This window comes from Neoarius graeffei, chromosome 24 (assembly GCF_027579695.1).
Source record: "Neoarius graeffei isolate fNeoGra1 chromosome 24, fNeoGra1.pri, whole genome shotgun sequence".
Lineage (NCBI taxonomy): Eukaryota > Metazoa > Chordata > Actinopteri > Siluriformes > Ariidae > Neoarius > Neoarius graeffei.
The window spans coordinates 40,882,927-40,905,173 of NC_083592.1; the positions used below are offsets into that span (position 1 = coordinate 40,882,927).

Sequence of the window (22,247 nt, forward strand, 5' to 3'; positions counted from 1 at the left end):
GTCCAAAACCGCTCACTCGTTCACTACTCCCTATATAGGGAATTACTAGATAGAGGACTATATAGCGAGCTCATTGGTAAAATGAAAAAACGCTTTCGAACACGAGTCTGTTGCGCTGGTATTTACGTCATTACTGTCGCACAATTAAAACGTGCCAGATCAGGTGGTGGCGGCATAGTGGTGTAGTGGTTAGCGCTGTCGCCTCACAGCAAGAAGGTCCGGGTTCGAGCCCCGTGGCCGGTGAGGGCCTTTCTGTGTGGAGTTTGCATGTTCTCCCCGTGTCCGCGTGGGTTTCCTCCGGGTGCTCCGGTTTCCCCCACAGTCCAAAGACATGCAGGTTAGGTTAACTGGTGACTCTAAATTGACCGTAGGTGTGAATGTGAGTGTGAATGGTTGTCTGTGTCTATGTGTCAGCCATGTGATGACCTGGCGACTTGTCCAGGGTGTACCCCGCCTTTTGCCCGTAGTCAGCTGGGATAGGCTCCAGCTTGCCTGCGACCCTGTAGAACAGGATAAAGCGGCTAGAGATAATGAGATGAGATGAGAGCAGGTGGCGGGTGGGTTTTCAAAATAATAAATACATGCATGTATTTTTTGTGATAAATCCATATTATACTGAATCGTATTTCCCACATTAATCAATACAAAGTACCTGCATCTTTCAGTTTTTTAAATCAAGGCTGAATACTTTCTTCTTTGCCGCTGCCTTTTATTAAATCAAATTTGAGACTTTTAACTTGATTTCTTTCAGCGCGACTGCAATGCATGATGGGATATGTTGCTTTGGTTAGTGACCATCGGTTGTACGTTACTTTTCGTGATGCATTGTGGGATACTTTGAGTGCACTATATAGGATGTAAATAATCCTCACTAAGGTTTCGGACAGCACTACAAAATGGCGTCCCCACTATATAGTGCCCTATATAGTGAGTAGGGAGTGATTTCGGACACAGGGCAAGTCTTCCCAAATCCTAACCCTAAACCTAGATATATAGTAAGTCTCCCTAATACAAGTAGCAAATTATGAACTGGGTTAAAAATTCTAACCTCGGTTGAAACACATTTCTCTCTTTTAAGCAAAATTTCATGTTAAGTCTTTTCCCAGGCTGCCACACGAGGCAGTGTGTGACACTTGAAGGCTGTTGCTATGTTTGTTGGCCCTGTGTGAAAGCATTCGCTGTTTACATTCAGTTTGACTCACATCTAGTACAGCACGTCTCTAGATTTGACTATATTGAGACTAATTTACTTGTGGTCAGTTCAGCTTTATGTAATTCTATAACGTATATTTCTGTTTGTCTCAACAGGTAAGAGACTCGGCACAGTCTTTTCTAACAGTGCAGGTTCCTCTCTACGTGTCCTACATCTACGTGACAGCGCCTCGAGGCTGGGCCTCCCTCGAGCACCACACAGAGATGGAGTTCTCCTTCTTCTATGACACTGTGCTCTGGAGGACAGGTGTGTGTGCGCGCTGTGGTAATAGTAGTACTTCTTATTATAAACCCATCTCATTCACTTTAATATAGACTTAACCCAGAATACAGTGGTGCTTGAAAGTTTGTGAACCCTTTAGAATTTTCTATATTTCTGCATAAATATGATTTAAAACATCATCAGATTTCCACACAAGTCCTAAAAGTAGATAAAGAGAACCCAGTTCAACAAATGAGACAAAAATATTATACTTGGTCATTTATTTATTGAGGAAAATGATCCAATATTACATATCTGTGAGTGGCAAAAGTATGTGAACCTCTAGGATTAGCAGTTAATTTGAAGGTGAAATTAGAGTCAGGTGTTTTCAATCAGTGGGATGACAATCAGGTGTGAGTGGGCACCCTGTTTTATTTAAAGAACAGGAATCTATCAAAGTCTGATCTTCACAACACATGTTTGTTGAAGTGTATCATGGCACCAACAAAGGGGATTTCTGAGGACTGCAGAAAAAGCATTGTTGATGCTCATCAGGCTGGAAAAGGTTACAAAACCATCTCTAAAGAGTTTGGACTCCACCAATCCACAGCCAAACAGACTGTGTACAAATGGAGGAAATTCAAGACCATTGTTACCCTCCCCAGGAGTGGTCGACCACCAAAGATCACTCCACGAGCAAGGTGTGTAATAGTTGGCGAGGTCACAAAGGATCCCCAGGTAACTTCTAAGCAACTGATGGCCTCTCTCATATTGGCTAATGTTAATGTTCATGAGTCCACCATCAGAAGAACACTGAACAACAATGGTGTACATGGCAGGGTTGCAAGGAGAAAGCCACTGCTCTCCAAAAAGAACATGGCTGCTCGTCTGCAGTTTGCTAAAGATCATGTGGACAAGCCAGAAGGCTATTGGAAAAATGTTTTGTGGACAGATGAGACCAAAATACAACATTTTGGTTTAAATGAGAAGCGCTATGTTTGGAGAAAGGAAAAAACTGCATTCCAGCATACGAACCTTATCCCATCTGAGAAACATGGTGGTGGTAGTATCATGGTTTGGGCCTGTTTTGCTGCATCTGGGCCAGGACGGATTACTATCATTGATGGAACAATGAATTCTGAATTACACCAGCGAATTCTTAAGGAAAATGTCAGGACATCTGTCCATGAACTGAATCTCAAGAGAAGGTGGGTCATGCAACAAAACAATGACACAAAGCACACAAGTCATTCTAGCAAAGAATGGTTAAAGAAGAATAAAGTTAAATGTTTTGGAATGGCCGAGTCAAAGTCCTGACCTTAATCCAATCGAAATGTTGTGGAAGGACCTGAAGCGAGCAGTTCATGTGAGGAAACCCAGCAACATCCCAGAGTTGAAGCTGTTCTGTATGGAGGAATGGGCTAAAATTCCTCCAAGCCGGTGTGCAGGACTGATCAACAGTTACCGGAAACGTTTACCTGCAGTTGTTGCTGCACAAGGGGGGTCACACCAGATACTGAAAGCAAAGGTTCACATACTTTTGCCACTCACAGATATGTAATATTGGATCATTTTCCTCAATAAATAAATGACCAAGTATAATATTTTTTTCTCATTTGTTTAACTGGGTTCTCTTTATCTACTTTTAGGACTTGTGTGAAAATCTGATGATGTTTTAGGTCATATTTATGCAGAAATATAGAAAATTCGAAAGGGTTCACAAACTTTCAAGCACCACTGTATTTGAATTGTCTCAGAGCTGAATCTTATCTCTACTAGGCCCAATTTATAACTATATAATTATGCGGCGCTATATAATTTTATAATAATATAATTTAAAATATTACCAACTGCTAAGCACTCTTTGGTCCACATCTATCTGCTGAAGACTGATGTATCTGTTCTCATTCACCCTCTTGCAGGCATTCAGACGGACAGTGTGCTCTCGGCCAGACTGCAGATCATCCGAATCTTCATCAAAGAAGATGGACGGCTAGTGATCGAGTTTAAAACGCATGCTAAATTCAGGGGTGCGTTAACACCTTATGTACAGATTTGTCAGAATCAGTACATCAACATACACTCACTTTATTAGGAACACCCACCCACCTGCTGTTTTATGCCGTTGTCTAATCAGCCGATCCCTTGACAGCGGCACAATGCAAAAGAATCATGCAGATACAAATCACGAGCTTCAGTTAATGTTGATGTCAAACATCAGAATGGGAAAAATTGTGATCACTGTGGCATGGGTGTTGGTGCCAGATGGACTGGTTTGAGTATTTCAGAAACTGCTGATCTTCTGGGGTTTTCACACAAAACGGTCTCTAGAATGGTGCGAAAAACCAAAAACATTAAGTGAGCGACAGTTCTGTGGGTGGAAACAAACGTCTTGTTGATGAGAGATCTGTGGTTGGTAGAAGAGAGCAACTGGACTTGCTTGAAGATTCTTGAAGACGTTTCGCCTCTCGTCTGAAAGGCTTCCTCAGTTCTGTCTCTGTTCAGTGATGGTCGTTCCAGGTTGACAAAAATGAGCGATCCTCTCTGGCTAAGATGTCTGCCAGTTTTCTGGAAGTCCTCTCATACTCCCGCACCAGTCAAAGGGATCTCATCCCAAAGTGCGTAGAAACATATCTGTGAAGATACTCAGTCATCCAGGTACATAATAATCTGTGGTTGGTAGAAGAGAGCAACTGGACTTGCTTGAAGATTCTTGAAGACGTTTCGCCTCTCGTCTGAAAGGCTTCCTCAGATTACTATGTACCTGGATGACTGAGTATCTTCACAGATATGTTTCTACGCACTTTGGGATGAGATCCCTTTGACTGGTGCGGGAGTATGAGAGGACTTCCAGAAAACTGGCAGACATCTTAGCCAGAGAGGATCGTTCATTTTTGTCAACCTGGAACGACCATCACTGAACAGAGACAGAACTGAGGAAGCCTTTCAGACGAGAGGCGAAACGTCTTCAAGAATCTTCAAGCAAGTCCAGTTGCTCTCTTCTACCAACCACAGATTACTATGTATCTGGATGACTGAGTATCTTCACAGATATGTTGATGAGAGAGATCAGAGGAAAATGGCCAGATTGGTTCGAGCTGACAGGAAGGATATAGTAACTCATAGCAACTATTTACAACCGTGGTGAGCAGAAAAGCATCTCAGCATGCAACAGCAGAAGAACACGTTGGGTTCCAGTCCTGCAGCCCAGAACAGGAATCGTAGAGTCAAAAACAAGTTCCTGTTGATGTGGCCAGTGAGTGTAATGTGTAATATTAATTTGCATATATCGCGCATATATTAAATTTTATCTTGTCACAGAAACCTGTCATGTAACGTGACAAAAATCACACTTGAAAGTCCACTGATAGTCTCACAGTTTAGCAGTATAAATAAATAAATAAGGGTGGCATGGTGGTGTAGTGGTTAGCGCTGTCGCCTCACAGCAAGAAGGTCCGGGTGCGAGCCCCGTGGCCGGCGAGGGCCTTTCTGTGTGGAGTTTGCATGTTCTCCCCGTGTCCCCATGGGTTTCCTCCGGGTGCTCCGGTTTCCCCCACAGTCCAAAGACATGCAGGTTAGGTTAACTGGTGACTCTAAATTGACCGTAGGTGTGAATGTGAGTGTGAATGGTTGTCTGTGTCTATGTGTCAGCCCTGTGATGACCTGGCGACTTGTCCAGGGTGTACCCCGCCTTTCGCCCGTAGTCAGCTGGGATAGACTCCAGCTTGCCTGCGACCCTGTAGAACAGGATAAAGCGGCAAGAGATGAGATGAGATGAGATGAGCTAAAATACAGCATACACCTATGTCCTATAGGTCAGTTTGTTCCAGAACATCATACTCTTCCTGGACACACATCTCACCTGATGACACCAGATCATCTCGGGGGCATCGAGTTTGATTTGCAGCTTGTATGGAGCGCACAGACCTTTGACTCGCCATACCAGTTGTGGAGGGCCACTAGCTCCTACAGCAGGTACCAAACATGGCACTGGTTATTTCAGGTCACAGTGGTGTGTTCCTAGCTCCCCAAAGCTGATGATACATTTCCTGTGTGTTCCAGGAAGGACTATTCTGGGGAATATACAGTGTTCTTAATTCCCTGTACAGTGCAACCCACTCAGCCGTGGATTGATCCTGGAGATAAGCCTCTGTCCTGCACAGCCCACGCGCCTGAGAAGTACTTTCTTTTCGAACAAATATATGCTTCATACTGTTTAGACCACTGTTAAAATAATTGAGCGGTGCCAATAATAATGTCCATGGCATGGTCTTGCAACTTCTGTTCCCTCCCTGGTCAACAGGTTCCTGCTGCCCATTGCGTTCCAGCAGACAAATCGTCCTGTTCCTGTTGTCTACTCTCTCAACACTGAGTTCCAGCTGTGCAACAACGAGAAGGTGTTCATGATGGATCCTGCAACCACAGACATGTCCATGGCAGAGATGGACTACAAGGGAGCATTTTCGATGGGTAAGGCTTCCTCGTTCTATTTAGACTATTTAGCTTTAAATTGATTTTTTTTTCAGTTCAAGCCTTACCAGAATTAGTTTATTCTCTTGTTTTCTACTATATGTGTTAGGACTGGGACTGTTTTGGCCTCTAGAGGCCGCTGTTATTTCCTTTTCATGTCATGTTTGTTTTGGCCTCTAGAGGCCGCCACTGTTCCTGTGTCTTGTGTTTGTGTTGACTGTCTTCATTAGTGTCACCTGTTTCCCATTTATTGTGTGTATAAATACCCCTCTGTTTGTTCCCTTGTCACGGAGTGTTTTTCCTATGTTGTGCTGTTATGTTTAGCTCCAGTTTCCTCTGTACCGTGTTCCTTGTCTTTTTGGTTTTGCACTTTGCTTTGCTTTTTGGACCTAAGTATTTACTGTGTTTTTGGATCTTCTGAGCGTTCAGCATTTTGCCTTTCCTTTTGTTTTTGGACTTTGCACCTTTTGGATATTTTTTATTTTTGTTATCTTCTGAGCTTTTGGATTTTCTTTTTTGTTTTTTCATCGGATTGTAAATATTGTACATAGTGTAAATAAACTGTTTTTTGATACTCTACTTTCACCTCACGCCTCTGCACTTGTGTCATCCCCTTGGTGGCCTAGTGGGGGTTTGCTGGATTATCACACCAGCGAACCAGGTTTGAATCCCAGCAAAACCCTAACAATATGAGGTTGGTAGGTTTAAAAAAAAAAAAAAAAAAAAAAAAAAGAGGTGGCTGGGGAGTTTGTACCGATAGCTCACGCAATGTGCAGTGTAACCATGACAACACTTTTTTACCAGTCATAGTTATTATTGGTGAACTAGCTAGCCTAACTTGCTCTAGATTACTGTTATTATTTTTGTTAATAAAGCCCCAGTAAATATGGTCTAACTCAGGGGTTTTCAAAGTATGGGAGAGTGAGCCCCCCCTCAGAGAGCAAATAAACAACAGCACCCCCCCCCCCCCCCCTTACAATTTTTGTTGTTGCTATACTTAATGTTCCATTCGTATTTTTAAATGGTTGTCGTACACTTTTTTTTTTTTTTTTTTTTACACGTTTTAAACATCTCATAGCATCGTTAGCTAGCACCTCTTGGCAGACAACAAACTGTGGCAGTGGAGCATCTTTAGATCCAGTCCATGAAAATCCAAACTTTAAATAATCGTGGTCATACTTCCTTCTTTTTTCAGTCCCCCAGGATTTCGCGGGCCTTTTTTCTGATTGTTGCAGGCTAAAATGTCTGATGTTGCGGGGGGGGTTTCCAAAAAATTGCGATGAAAGTTGCAGTGTTTTTTAGGTTTTTGTTGCGATTACATTGTGGGAGGAAGTGAAAGTTGTGAGGAATTGTTGCGATTTTCTCTTTTTGTGATTAAAATTGAGTGATATGTTAAATATTAAGTTATTACTGAAAAACTATGGCGGCATGGTGGTGTAGTGGTTAGTGCTGTCGCCTCACAGCAAGAAGGTCTGGGTTCGAGCCCCGTGGCCGGTGAGGGCCTTTCTGTGTGGAGTTTGCATGTTCTCCCCGTGTCCGCATGGGTTTCCTCCGGGTGCTCCGGTTTCCCCCAAAGACATGCAGGTTAGGTTAACTGGTGGCTCTAAATTAACCGTAGGTGTGAATGTGAGTGTGAATGGTTGTCTGTGTCTATGTGTCAGCCCTGTGATGACCTGGCGACTTGTCCAGGGTGTACCCTGCCTTTCGCCCGTAGTCAGCTGGGATAGGCTCCAGCTTGCCTGCGACCCTGTAGAACAGGATAAAGCGGCTAGAGATAATGAGACGAGACTTCTGCACATACATCTGCCTCCCTCGCGTATCTGACATACCGACCTGACTGAATTGAGCACACTTGATTTAATCAAGAGCGTGTTAATCACATTAACTTCAATCAGGTGTGTTTAGCTTGGAGTAAGGACAGGTAGAAGATATGAGGGGGTTAGGAGGAGGATTGAGAAACACTGATTTAACTATAGAGGTTGTTTGTCTTCACTGTAACTGTAGAGGCAGAAAATCAAAAGAAGAGAACTCCTCTTGATCTCCGCTTCTACGACTTGTACAGTAAACTGGTATTGCATGCTTTTTATGATTATCCCAAAAATATTTAATGAAGTTATTTATTGTCAGTATTTCAAATTTGGAATATTGCCGGTCAAATGTTTTCGATTCAACCAATTCTCCTTATATTCATTCACTAACTTTTTCTTAACTAGCACAATTGTCTTCTGAGCTGCTATCTGATTGGTCAACATGGTTAAAAAAAATTGGTTACTTATGCTTTTCTGATAATGTGGAGTTTAAATCACTATGCCAGTTTTCCATAAGGTTACATGTAGAATGTGTGCTGGCAGTTGAGAGAAACTATGAAAGCAGCCTACCATGTGTGACCTGCCCTGTGTCTGAAATCGCTCACTCGTTCACTACCGTTCAAAAGTTTGGGGTCACCCAGACAATTTTGTGTTTTCCATGAAAAGTCACACTTTTATTTACCACCATAAGTTGTAAAATGAATAGAAAATATCGTCAAGACATTTTTCTGGCCATTTTGAGCATTTAATCGACCCCACAAATGTGATGCTCCAGAAACTCAATCTGCTCAAAGGAAGGTCAGTTTTATAGGTTCTCTAAAGAGCTCAACTGTTTTCAGCTGTGCTAACATGATTGTACAAGGGTTTTCTAATCATCCATTAGCCTTCTGAGGCAATGAGCAAACACATTGTACCATTAGAACACTGGAGTGAGAGTTGCTGGAAATGGGCCTCTATACACCTATGGAGATATTGCACCAAAAACCAGACATTTGCAGCTAGAATAGTCATTTACCACATTAGCAATGTATAGAGTGGATTTCTGATTAGTTTAAAGTGATCTTCATTGAAAAGAACAGGGCTTTTCTTTCAAAAATAAAGACATTTCAAAGTGACCCCAAACTTTTGAACGGTAGTGTATAGGGAATTACTATATCGAGGACTATATAGTGAACTCATTGGTAAAAAGAAAAAACGCTTTCGGACACTAGCGCTGGTATTTACGTCACAACTGTCGCACAGTTAAAACATGCCAGGTCAGTCGGCGGGTGGGTTTTCAAAAATAATAAATACATGCACGTATTTTTGTGATAAATCCATATTATACTGAGCGTATTTCCCACATTAATCAATCCAAAGTACCTGCATCTTTCAGTTTTTTTAAATCAAGGCTGAATATTTTCTTCTTTGCCGCTGCCTTTTATTAAATCAAATTTGAGGCTTTTAATTTGATTTCTTTCAGCACGTCCGCAATGCATGATGGGATATATTGCTTAGTTAGTGACTATCGGTTGTACACTACTTTTCGTGATGCATTGTGGGATACTTTGAGTGCACTATATAGGGTGTAATCATCCTCACTATCGTTTCAGACAGCACTACAAAATGGCGTCCTCACGATATAGTGCCCTATATAGTGAGTAGGGAGCGATTTCGGACACAGGGCTGGATAAAATGTTAATGCAGCTTTAAAAGACGATATACATATTCCCTAGCATCTAATTCAGCCTGGGACAGACAGTTTAAAATTTTGCACAGGCTTTTGGTTTATTTATTCATTGTCTATGGAACTGTCCTCATATCCAGAGGTAATGGACTCCAATAATTCAACAGCTTAACATCATTTTTAAGCGCCCATTACATATTGGTGCAAGGATCTGCCTGCTGGGATTAAATGATGAACTAATCATTTGATCGGCTAATTTTTGTAATGGAGACCTTTTGCATATTCTGCTGCACTTCACTCAATAATGCAACCTGGTCATGTGGATTTCTGATAAAGGTCCCACTCTTAATCAGTGGCTGCATACTGAAACAAGTATTATTCCTTTTGAAACCTTCTCCACAGCCTTAAAAGACAAACCCTTTTTATTTCTACTGGATCTGGGAACCCTTCTTTGAATACTTGGGAGCTACTAAATCGCAAAGGAGTGAAGTCGGGTTGCTAGAACTGGCCTAGATAAAGGAAGGATGCTTGGTACGTGACAAAGGGCATGTGAAGTGTCCAGTGTCTCTGACTCTCCAGATGTAAGGGTAGACTCCCTTTTTTTTTTTTTTTTGTATTAGTTATTTATTTTTATTTTTTCATTTTACTGTAATGAATTTTATTACGGGTTGTTTGTCTTTTGTTTCGGTTGGATGTCTGTACTGTGTTGGGTTATAAAAACATTCAGTAAACATATGTTGGGGGGGAAAGTTAATGCGGCTTAAAGGCAATGCAAACCAAAAATGCAGTGATGCACTGAATATTAACACCAGTCTTCTTTGCTTCTGTCAGGATGTTTGTTTGAATTACTTTCTGGATATATTTTATAAGTTTATAAATATGATGCAAGGCATCAGCTGTTCAGATCAATTTTAAATTGTGATACTTTAGATAAGTGAATAATTAGTGCTGATGTACGACGTGTATAAGTGCAGTAATGGCTACATTTAAATACATCTCGTTTTACTGCAGGGTTCGTACGGTCATGGAAAACCTGGAAAAGTTATGGAATGTGATTTATGTCGTTTTCCAGGACTGGAATACTCCTGGAAACACGAGCACCCTGGAAAAGTTATGGAATTGGTCCGCCTTCCTTTGTGAACAGACAATGTGATTTAAAATTGGTTATTGTATATTGTAAACAACTTATAATAAGAAAATCGTGCGTGTTGATTTGATTAACCGGCCAGTGCGGAGAGCATTACTGATCCGCTTTTTCCCCCTCTCCGGCCACTGTTCATATCACGTGTGACATGCGTTGCCTAGATGCAATGTAAACTTCCCTCAGTCTTTAGATCAGATCGCGTGGCTTGTACTATGCCAAGAGACAAAGTACACAATGCCAGGGAAATGTACATTTAATAATGTCTGGCTTCATGCCGAAAAATACAAATCGTGGTTGGAGAGGGTAGAGGACCCTGGAAGAGCCAAATGTGTCTTGTGCAGTAAAATATTCGACATAGCTAACATGGGAGAAGCAGCTCTTACTAGCCATGCCAAAGGCGCTAAGCACCAAGCTGTAGTTGCTGCCCGCCAAGCAAACTCAGTCGCCAGTTTTTTTCAACCTCACACGACGACACCCACATCCACGCCGACATCTACCTGCATTACTGCCACTTCGTCTTTGAGACAAGGAACGCTTTCAAGTGCTGTGACTAGAAATGACTCGCTTACTGCGGAGATATTCTGGGCGCTAAAGGCAATCAAAGCTCACTACTCCTTCAAGTCGTGTGAGGATACAGCCCAGATGTTCCAGGCCATGTTTCCCGATAGTCATGCGTATTCTTATGTCATTTCACAGTGATAATTTTTACGTGTAGTTTAATGAATTTCATACATACTATGCTGCCCTTGCACTGCGTTCCAATCTGCAAAACTAGACAGCTAGCTAACAGTTGAATGATGGCACATTTGCATGCATATTTATTCTTTATAATTCTTTCGATGTAAAAAGACAAATTATGTCCCAGGCTCCAGTGTTGAAAATTTCCAGTGCTTGAAATCGTGGCGGGCGGCACGGTGGTGTAGTGGTTAGCGCTGTCGCCTCACAGCAAGAAGGTCCTGGGTTCGAGCCCCGGGGCCGGCGAGGGCCTTTCTGTGCGGAGTTTGCATGTTCTCCCCGTGTCCGCGTGGGTTTCCTCCGGGTGCTCCGGTTTCCCCCACAGTCCAAAGACATGCAGGTTAGGTTAACTGGTGACTCTAAATTGACCGTAGGTGTGAATGTGAGTGTGAATGGTTGTCTGTGTCTGTGTCAGCCCTGTGATGACCTGGCGACTTGTCCAGGGTGTACCCCGCCTTTCACCCGTAGTCAGCTGGGATAGGCTCCAGCTTGCCTGCGACCCTGTAGAAGGATAAAGCGGCTAGAGATAATGAGATGAGATGAATGAGATGAGATGAAATCGTGGTTTATGCAGACCTTGCAGTTGCACATTTAGTCCACAATGTGGCAGTACTTACTGTACAAATAACTGAGTCACAATGAACATAATGCATGACTTCTATGGAAGGCAGAATTAATACATACAGTGGGGCAAAAAAGTATTTAGTCAGCCACCAATTGTGCAAGTTCTCCCACTTAAAAAGATGAGAGAGGCCTGTAATTTTCATCATAGGTGCACTTCAACTATGAGAGACAGAATGGGGGGAAAGAATCCAGGAAATCACATTGTAGGATTTTTAATGAATTAATTGGTAAATTCCTTGGTAAAATAAGTATTTGGTCACCTACAAACAAGCAAGATTTCTGGCTCTCACAGACCTGTAACTTCTTACTTAAGAGGCTCCTCTGTCCTCCACTCATTACCTGTATTAATGGCACCTGTTTGAACTCGTAAGACACCTGTCCACAACCTCAAATAGTCACACTCCAAACTCCACTATGGCCAAGACCAAAGAGCTGTCAAAGGACACCAGAAACAAAATTGTAGACCTGCACCAGGCTGGGAAGACTGAATCTGCAATAGGTAAGCAGCTTGGTGTGAAGAAATCAACTGTGGGAGCAATTATTAGAAAATGGAAGACATACAAGATCACTGATAATCTCCCTCAATCTGGGGCTCCATGCAAGATCTCACCCCATGGGGTCAAAATGATCACAAGAATGGTGAGCAAAAATCCTAGAACCACACGGGGGGACCGAGTGAATGACCTGCAGAGAGCTGGGACCAAAGTAACAAAGGCTACCATCAGTAACACACTATGCCGCCAGGGACTCAAATCCTGCAGTGCCAAACGTGTCCCCCTGTTTAAGCCAGTACATGTCCAGGCCCGTCTGAAGTTTGCTAGAGAGCATTTGGATGATCCAGAAGAGGATTGGGAGAATGTCATATGGTCAGATGAAACCAAAATAGAACTTTTTGGTAAAAACTCAACTTGTCGTGTTTGGAGGAGAAAGAATGCTGAGTTGCAACCAAAGAACACCATACCCACTGTGAAGCATGGGGGTGGAAACATCAAGCTTTGGGGGTGTTTTTCTGCAAAGGGACCAGGACGACTGATCCGTGTAAAGGAAAGAATGAATGGGGCCATGTATCGTGAGATTTTGAGTGAAAACCTCCTTCCATCAGCAAGGGCATTGAAGATGAAACGTGGCTGGGTCTTTCAGCATGACAATGATCCCAAACACATCGCCCGGGCAACGAAGGAGTGGCTTCGTAAGAAGCATTTCAAGGTCCTGGAGAGGCCTAGCCAGTCTCCAGATCTCAACCCCATAGAAAATCTTTGGAGGGAGTTGAAAGTCCGTGTTGCCAAGCGACAGCCCCAAAACATCACTGCTCTAGAGATCTGCATGGAGGAATGGGCCAAAATACCAGCAACAGTGTGTGAAAACCTTGTGAAGACTTACAGAAAACGTTTGACCTCTGTCATTGCCAACAAAGGGTATATAACAAAGTATTGAGATGAACTTTTGTTATTGACCAAATACTTATTTTCCACCATAATTTGCAAATAAATTCTTTAAAAATCAGACAATGTGATTTTCTGGATTTTTCTTCTCATTTTGTCTCTCATAGTTGAGGTGTACCTATGATGAAAATTACAGGCCTCTCTCATCTTTTTAAGTGGGAGAACTTGCACAATTGGTGACTGGCTAAATACTTTTTTGCCCCACTGTACATTGACATTTTAGAGGTTATGCGTAGTCATGGAAACTTGTAGCCAACTCATGGAAAAGTCATGGAAATTTGTTGGTTAAAATGTATACGAACCCTGTTACTGTGTCCTGTAGGCCAGACTCTGTACGGCAGGGTGCTGTGGAATCCTGACCAGAACCTGAACTCGGCCTACAAGCTGCAGTTGGAGAAGGTTTATCTGTGTACAGGACGTGATGGCTATGTTCCCTTCTTCGACCCAACAGGCACTTTGTACAACGAGGGGCCTCAGTATGGCTGTATCCAGCCTAACAAGCACCTCAAACACCGCTTCCTGATCCTGGTACGTCCATACAAGACTCTGCACTCTGTTAATGTGGTCTAGCAACTTCCTTTTGCTCACTATTGTCATATGTTAGATGAGCTGGTTGGAGGAAACAGACATTTGAGTTTATTGTTCAAGTTTGCCCTTGGTTGCGCTTCAAATTCTGAGCTGTGATTGTTGAAATGGCTCTAATGTCTACAGTTATAGTTATCTGAGATTATTGGTCATGTTTGATTAGCTTTAAAAAGCTTTAGTGAAAGTTGAACATTGAATTGTGGCTGTATGCTCTTGGTTACACTACCATTCAAAAGTTTGGGGTCACTTTGAAATGTCCTTATTTTTGAAAGAACAGCACTGTTCTTTTCAATGAAGATCACTTTAAACTAATCAGAAATACACTCTATACATTGCTAATGTGGTAAATAACTATTCTAGCTGCAAATGTCTGGTTTTTGGTGCAATATCTCCATAGGTGTATAGAGGCCCATTTCCAGCAACTATCACTCCAGTGTTCTAATGGTACAATGTGTTTGCTCATTGCCTCAGAAGGCTAATGGATGATTAGAAAACCCTTGTACAATCATGTTAGCACAGCTGAAAACAGTTGAGCTCTTTAGAGAAGCTATAAAACTGACCTTCCTTTGAGCAGATTGAGTTTCTGGAGCATCACATTTGTGGGGTCGATTAAATGCTCAAAATGGCCAGAAAAATGTCTTGACTATATTTTCTATTCATTTTACAACTTATGGTGGTAAATAAAAGTGTGACTTTTCATGGAAAACACAAAATTGTCTGGGTGACCCCAAACTTTTGAACGGTAGTGTAAGTTTAGCTTTCTGTATTTCCTGTTAAAGAGGCGATAAGAGATTTTAGCAGTTATTGTTGACTATGAGCAGACGGGTAAACCACTGAAGGACTCCACCATCCTCTTTCCACCTTTCCTAAAACCCTCCACTCTTGATTGGTCTAAACACCAGTGAATGGAAAGACAGAAAGTGTAGGAAATGTTTGTTTCAGTTCTCTAGAGACATCATTTATAACAGATGCTTCATCAAGACATTATGATATTTGCCATTTTTTAAATGTATTTAGAATGTCTGTATACAGTAGCGATCTGCCAATGATTAACATTTTGATTAATTAAAGAATGATGACATATTTATCTGTTTATAGTTACATTTAAATAATATTGGCTGGCGTTGAGTGGTATATTGGATATATTCCATTCAGCTAGTATGATATTGAAGACGAGTTCAATATCATGCTAGCTGAATGGAATATATCTGAAATACCATGAAAAAAAGCTATTATTATTATTATTATTATTATTATTATTATATACATACACTCTTCATATCAGCATTCTTGAGGGCCAGTGCTAGCTTACTCGTGAGTCGGTGCTGTCAGCGCGGCAGTGCAGTCACCTTCCAGCTGGTGTAGTGTTCATCAGTAGTGTTGGCGAATGCTAATAAAGCAGTCAAGCCAATGCTATCGAGAGCAAGTAACACAGGCTAACGACCGAGAAACTAAGATTTCTGTCTCACGCTCGCCACAGTATTTTTCACTCAGACTCCAAGTATTCATTTCCCTCTTTAATTTACTCAGTTGCTTTTAAAATCAACATCGACAACTACACACAGTGGAGCGACCTGGCAGCCAAAATTCTCTTAAGATCTTCCATTTTTAACGAAGTAAACCTGGTGGCCATGTTTGTTTACAAATTGTCAGAGTCACTCGCCAGCACGGAAGTTTTGCGTCTCCGACATCTCTCTTTTCCAATTTTTTGATGTCCATTGGTATGTATTTCTGTTGTAAATATGTGTGAAGAATATCTAATGAAGTTTTGGTAGCCTTTCGGGTGTTCAACACATCTTTCTCTTTCCTGGCAGACAAAGAAATGCTTCTGCGCATGCGCAGCAGTAAAGATCCTCATTGAATATTTGCATCAGCTCCGACGTGTGACGTCATGTTGTCTTGACAACCATGCAATATCATAAACCATAATCAGTGCTCATTCTCCATTGGGTAGAGTAACATAATGCACGTAGGATAAGTGATATATGCTAACAATATTGCATGCTATCAAACCGAATGAATGAAACCTGCTAGAAGGGAATAGAACACGTGTTTTTATTCCATCAAAAAAGTGTCCTATATAATAATTAATGTTAGGGAATGTTCACGGAACATGTTGGGTACTGTTATTACATATGTTATAGTATAATAATATATAATAAGACAAAACCCCTCGGTCCTGAAGACTCTCCTGTAAAAGAAAACTTTCTGGCTTACCTTCTGACTTTCACAATACTCATGATTTATATATTTTTGTCAATTAAATAACTCAGTTTTTACTCTGGAAAGAATCGTGTATTAGAACAAGTAATAATAATAATAATAATAATAATAATAATAAGTTAAATTTATATAGCGCCTTTCAAGGAACCCAAGGACGCTTTACAATAATAAACAAAGAAAGAAAAAAATTAATTTAAAAAAAAAATAAATAAATAAAAAAAAGTAAAAAGTCCACCAAGTAGGGTCAGGATGTAATTCCCGTGGTGTAGCAGCCACAGTCCCACCAAAAGGCGCACAAAAACAAGTCCCACATCTCTAGCACCGCCGCCGTGACGCCGTCAGCAACATCGCTCGAACATCACGCTGTGGACCCACAAAGCGAGCAGAGAAGCACCACCATGCAGAGCGCTGGTGTGTCCCAAACCGCCTGCACAGCCGCCGTGACGCCATCGAGCAACATCACTCGGAACATCACGCCAAGCGTTAAAGCACAGAGCGCTGGACAACCATGATGTAAAATGAGCAACGAACTCACTGCAGTCCACAGCTGGGAGCGCAGGCATCACCCACAGCGAACCAAGGCCTGGAGGGAACCGACGCCCAAAACTGGGTCCGGAGCTACACCACAAACCGGTGGAGAAAACACTCAAACATCAAACTACACAAACACACAGAAAAAAAATAGAAAAAGAAATAAAATAAAACAAAAAAGCTCCGGTGAGAAGCGGCAGCCAGAACGCGCACGACATACTCTCAACCGGAAATATAGTGTAATAGTGTATTAATATAAACCTGTGATTTGCCTCAAAGTCAGCATTAATGTCAGAGCTGCTATTATAGAAAACGGATCAAAACCTTGCAATTTCAACCACAATGTGGAATAATGACTGAAAAGCTAAGTCTTTTTATTGTGTTTATGTATCATTACATTTGACAGGAAGATGGCTCTGTGTAGAACACCTTTCATGGAACGTGTGCTGCCAAGCGCAGTATCTGATCGTTGAGAATCAGAATGAGTCAAAGGGTTTCGCTGTCTCTTACAGGATCGAAAACAGCCTGATGTCTGCAACCGCTACTTCCATGATGTCCCATTTGAAGCCAGCTTTGCATCCGACATCCCCGAGCTGCAGTCCATAATCACAATGCCTGGTGTGGATGGCTTCATCATGAAGGTTGATGCCCTCTATAAGGTCAGTCAGTAAATATCTAAGACGGTGAATTTTTTGAGCCTAACGTTTCAGTCTCGTGAAAAACCAGATTCCACTGTGAGAGATTTTAAATTTTACCCTTCAGCTGTTTGCCTCAGTCTGTTAGCTTCTCTAAAGAGTGGAGCCAAGCCTCGACTTCATGTCCTTGGGGCTACAGCTCAGCTTGTTTGTGGACTAGGGAACCATTGTGTTTGCCTTCTTAACCCAAAGCACACTGACTCACATCAGCTGACATCAAGCAGTCTTTTCCTGTATTGATGTGGCATACTTATTTGTCATTATAACCTCCTTGGCAGCGATAATGTTTTCGATTTATCTTTGCCTGTCTGTAAGCAGGATTGCACAAAACCTCCTGAACCGATTTCCATGAAACTTGGTGGAACGGTGTAGCATTGCCCAAGAAAGAACCCATTAAATATTGGACCAGATCCAAGTCATAGGGAGGATCCATAGATTTATTTTCACTTTCATGAACATTCCGAGATACGGCATTTGGCTTTTGTAGAAGTGTGTGCTCAACGATGCCATACATCTTAAATCCAGCAGATGGCAGTAACGTTCATCCATCCATCCTTTATCCGTAACCACTTATCCTGTGCGGGATCACGGGCAAGCTGGAGCCTATCCCAGCTGACTATGGGCGAGAGGTGGGGTACACCCTGGACAAGTCACCAGATCATCACAGGGCTGACACATGAAGACAAACAACCATTCACACCTACGGTCAATTTAGAGCCACCAGTTATGCAGGTTAGGCTGTCTTTGGACTGTGGTGGAAACCAGAGCACCCGGAGGAAACCCACACAGACACAGGGAGAACATGCAAACTCCACACAGAAGGGGCCCTGTCGGCCACTGGGCTTGAACCCAGAACCTTCTTGCTGTTAGGCGACAGTGCTAACCACTACACCACTGTGCCACCCCCAGTAAAGTTCAGTAGTGACAAAACATAGCCAGTGTAGAAATACAATGACTCCATATCACAATTCACATTCACTTGTACCAGTAATTCTCTGGGATACGCATGTAGGCTAGTTGCTCAAATGAAATGCCAAAAGCTGTCGTCATGGAGCACTCCGGGACAGTGGTTTCAAAATGTCTGAATGTGAAACAAACAGGCTGCGGAATCATTGCCAGTAAGTACAACTCATCCAGACATATAAAGTGGTTGCAGTTGCAGATTTGCATATCACAGAAGAGTCAACTATTGCCATTGTTATAGATTTAACAAGCGAATATGTCTGTATGTTGAAAGCTCTAAAGCAAATATTTGTATATACAGCATAATTTATCTTTATTTTTATTTTATATTATTCTTTTAACAGGGACAATGCATATTAATAAAAACATTTACATGTAAATACGCAAGATTATAGCCAACGGCTAATTTGCATCTTTAGTCCCTGTGGCAGGTTGATCTTTGGAATAATAAAAATAATAAAAATAATAATAATAATAATAAAAATAAGGTAAATAATGATAATAATAGTATCCAGGCATTAAAGTGCTTGAGTGCAACTTTTGATCAACAGGTCAATACAGTATACACAGACATATAAATAAGGTCAGGTAAAAATCCAGAATATAGACAATCATAAAGTACTTAAATGCTAAAGTCCAAGCATGTTAAAGTGCTATGCTTCAGTGCAAAAATGCTTTAGATGTTAAAATGCAATATGCAATGTCAAAAACAAGCTAATTCATTTCAAGGTAAGAAGTGTTACTTATTTACTGTTGATTCTGTGCGCTGCCATGATCTCACTTGCTGAACTCTGAGTTGAGGAAACCATCCCAAGTTCCTGAGTATGAATTCCATGTTGAGGGGGTGTTTTTCTTTGGTTTTTCCTAGTCGGAGGAAAAAGTTAGAACCTTTTAGACAAATATTCTGCGAGTTGGCCCTTAGCGTGTCCGCCTCTTGACTGGGAGATCATGAGTTCTACTCATGGTCGGGTCGTACCAAAGACCGTCATAAAAATGGTACCTACTGCCATCTGGTGAGGCACTTCGCAATACAGATGTGAGTACAGAGTCAAACTCTCGTGGCTACCAGAGGAGCAGCCCCCCACTGTAACCCTAGCTGTGTAATAGGCGAGAGGCAGAGGGCTATAGAAACGGAGATCGGCGCCGCCCAAAGCACCTTAAGGGCTTGGTTAGTACTGGGACAGGAGACTGCCTGGGAAGACCAGGTCCTGTCGCAGAAGTAACTGACTTTTTAGCCAAATTAAGCACACATCCTGCTGGCAGCACTATCCACAGGTTGTCAAACAGCATTGTGGGTAATGTAGGAAACATGTAGACCAAAGTTTAAACCAAGAAAGTCAACTTTTGGATTTTGAACACCACTGAAGATCACATATTAGTTATAAACATTAATTTGTTGTTTGTTTTAATAAGCAGTTCAGGGTGGATTTTTTTCCCTTTAGATCCAGCTAAGAACATTCTAGTGTTGTAGCTTTTTGGAGACTCTTGAATTCTTGTGATGTTTTTGACAAATGATTTCCTTTTAACCAGGTGGAGGCAGGACACCAGTGGTACCTCCAAGTCATCTATGTCATTGGTCCAGAGTCAATCTCCAGCCCCAGAGTGCGTCGCTCTGTCAGCTTAGCGTTAAAACGTGACCTGAGCGAGCAATCTGTACTGGATGAGTCGCTCATCTACGACAATGAGGGCGAGCAAGTAAAGAACGGAACCAACATGAAAGCCCTGAAGCTTGAGTTCGAACCCTCGGCAACGTTCGACTCGCACACGAGCGGCTCAGTTGGAGGTGGTGTGGCAGCCATCTTCCTGCTTATTCTGCTGGTCCTGGTTTCCTGCTTCCTGTTCAGGAAGTGCCGGAAGGTGGACAACAGGAAGTCCATGAAGAACCCCAACATGGAAGAATATCCGCTGAACACCAAAGTGGAGGTTGAGCGGCTCGAGAAGAACCTGAAGAACGGCAAGTGCAACATTAACCTTTTCAGCCACAGCATAGACACCTGGAAGGTCAACGGGGTCAAGGTCAAGCAGGTCAACCTGGAGGTCAAACTGCACAACAACCTTAATGATGGTACTGAAGTCTGATCTCAGAAACTCGAGTATTTAATAAGACACTGTAAAAACAACTATTTTCTATTGCTGTCCGTAATAATGGAGAGATGTTGTGGTATGAGATGAGTATTTTTATACGACCCTGAGAGGGGGGAAAAGGGAAAGTGTGTTTGCCAACTATGCAGTGTAAAAGATCTTGCAACTGAGCTACCTCAGGAAGTTCATATTGAATGATCTCACTCTGATCTCAGTCTAATTTTCGGTTTGCATTTATACTTTTATAAAAATTGTTGACGAGGATTCTTTTTTTTGACATTGCGACATTTGTATCATTTGCTATTGATACAGCAATCAGTGGTAGCTCAGCCACCTCATCACTTTATTTAAATGTTTTGTTTTTGCTATATTTTGATTTACCAATTTGCTTAAAATTGTGATGAAAGTATTAAGCACAGGTTATGTGCCAACACTGTTCTGAATTAGGAAATGATGTAAATACCTTTATAAAGTGCAATTACATGGTGACATAGTCATCTCTCATACCTGTTTTGTACCAGATTTTTTTTTTTAGCTTATTGCTTGATCACAGTTGTGCCACACGAAATTTTACCAAGTGCGATTTTTCGGTCCAAATCCAAATATGACTCCGTTATTGCATATTGTACAATTACTAATAATTACTTTGGCAAGCAGTAGTGCTGATTTTTTTTTTTCTTAAATAATAAACACTAACCTAATGGAGTGTTTTTGTGTTAATATACAATACACTGTTTTTCTGTCTCTCTATGCTGTTTATTAAACCCTGTGGATTTATTTTACTGTACTGCACACACAAGCTCCATCAGTATCTACTGACATTGTTGACGAGAGATTATTGCCATATTATCTCACTTTATTATTATGTATTATGTTATGCTCGTATTATGTCATACGTATGGCACATTCAATGTATCGTGCTGCACAAATGTTTTCCAGTGTTGTTTCTATGATTGTTACATATCACACTGTGCTCATGTGAGACAGTCATAGCGTAGCACGTTATTGTTTCGACTTTTTTTTTTTTCCTGTTTTGCAGAATGCAGTGCCTACAGTATCGAGCAGTAAAGAGACCACATGGTGCTATGATTTGTGAGAAAATATTGATGCTCTTGATGTAATGCCTGTACTATGTGCCTTTTTAGTAATAAAAAAAAAATCTGTAAAAAGTCGTCTTTTTTTCTTTATGATCTCTTATCTCATTATTCTATGCAGGTTTCACTTCTCTGTCTGTTGTCGGTGTGAACCTTGAGCGTTTCTGAGGAATAAATTTCATGACTGTAGTCGCTTGTTTTGTCTGGTGGATTTCACACCGCTTTCATCAGGAAGTAGGTCTCATTAAATAATTGAATAATAGGAGAATGAAGATAACAGTGGTGTAGCCTGAATACATGAATAGGCAAGAAGGAAGGAGATTTAAAGAGAAATAATTTTGTCAAGAATGCTAGCTTTGCTGTTAAATGTGCCTTCATAAAAAATCAGCCCTTCATTTTGGACATCTTGGATGAAAAATGCAGTTGCGGCAATGACTGCAAGTTACAAATAGTCTGAGGTTAAAGACATAATTCAATAAAAAAATAAGAGAAACAAACTCTCACATGACAACTAGTGTGCCACAGTTTGTTCGAGAACAGACCTAAACAAACAGCATTATAGAGACTAATGAGCTGTCAAAACAAGTCTGAGACAAAGTTTTGGTAAAGTATCAATCAAATTTTTTTGAAAAATAGCCTCAATGAGGCTGTAGCTCATACCGGGGCCACTGTTGTGTGTGAGTTTGAAATCCGATCAATCCTGCGGAAGGAGTAGCAATTTTTGTGACCCCTCTGTAGCCACATCCTTGGCAGGTCCACCTTGTGAACAAT

At 41.5% G+C, this 22,247-nt stretch overlaps 1 protein-coding gene across 2 annotated transcripts in view; it reads left to right on the plus strand.

The window, feature by feature from the left end:
- Positions 1–21,551, plus strand: part of fras1 (Fraser extracellular matrix complex subunit 1) — a 311,268-nt gene extending 289,717 nt beyond the window's left edge. For both annotated transcript variants that reach the window (XM_060907238.1, XM_060907239.1), the window contains 8 exons: positions 1,309–1,459; positions 3,337–3,444; positions 5,230–5,389; positions 5,477–5,593; positions 5,718–5,884; positions 13,626–13,831; positions 17,155–17,301; positions 19,831–21,551. In XM_060907238.1, coding sequence (XP_060763221.1) covers positions 1,309–1,459; positions 3,337–3,444; positions 5,230–5,389; positions 5,477–5,593; positions 5,718–5,884; positions 13,626–13,831; positions 17,155–17,301; positions 19,831–20,379 — 1,605 coding nt within the window. In that variant the 3' untranslated portion in view covers positions 20,380–21,551. The remainder of the gene's footprint in view (positions 1–1,308; positions 1,460–3,336; positions 3,445–5,229; positions 5,390–5,476; positions 5,594–5,717; positions 5,885–13,625; positions 13,832–17,154; positions 17,302–19,830) is intronic.
- The last annotated feature ends 696 nt before the right edge of the window (positions 21,552–22,247 follow it).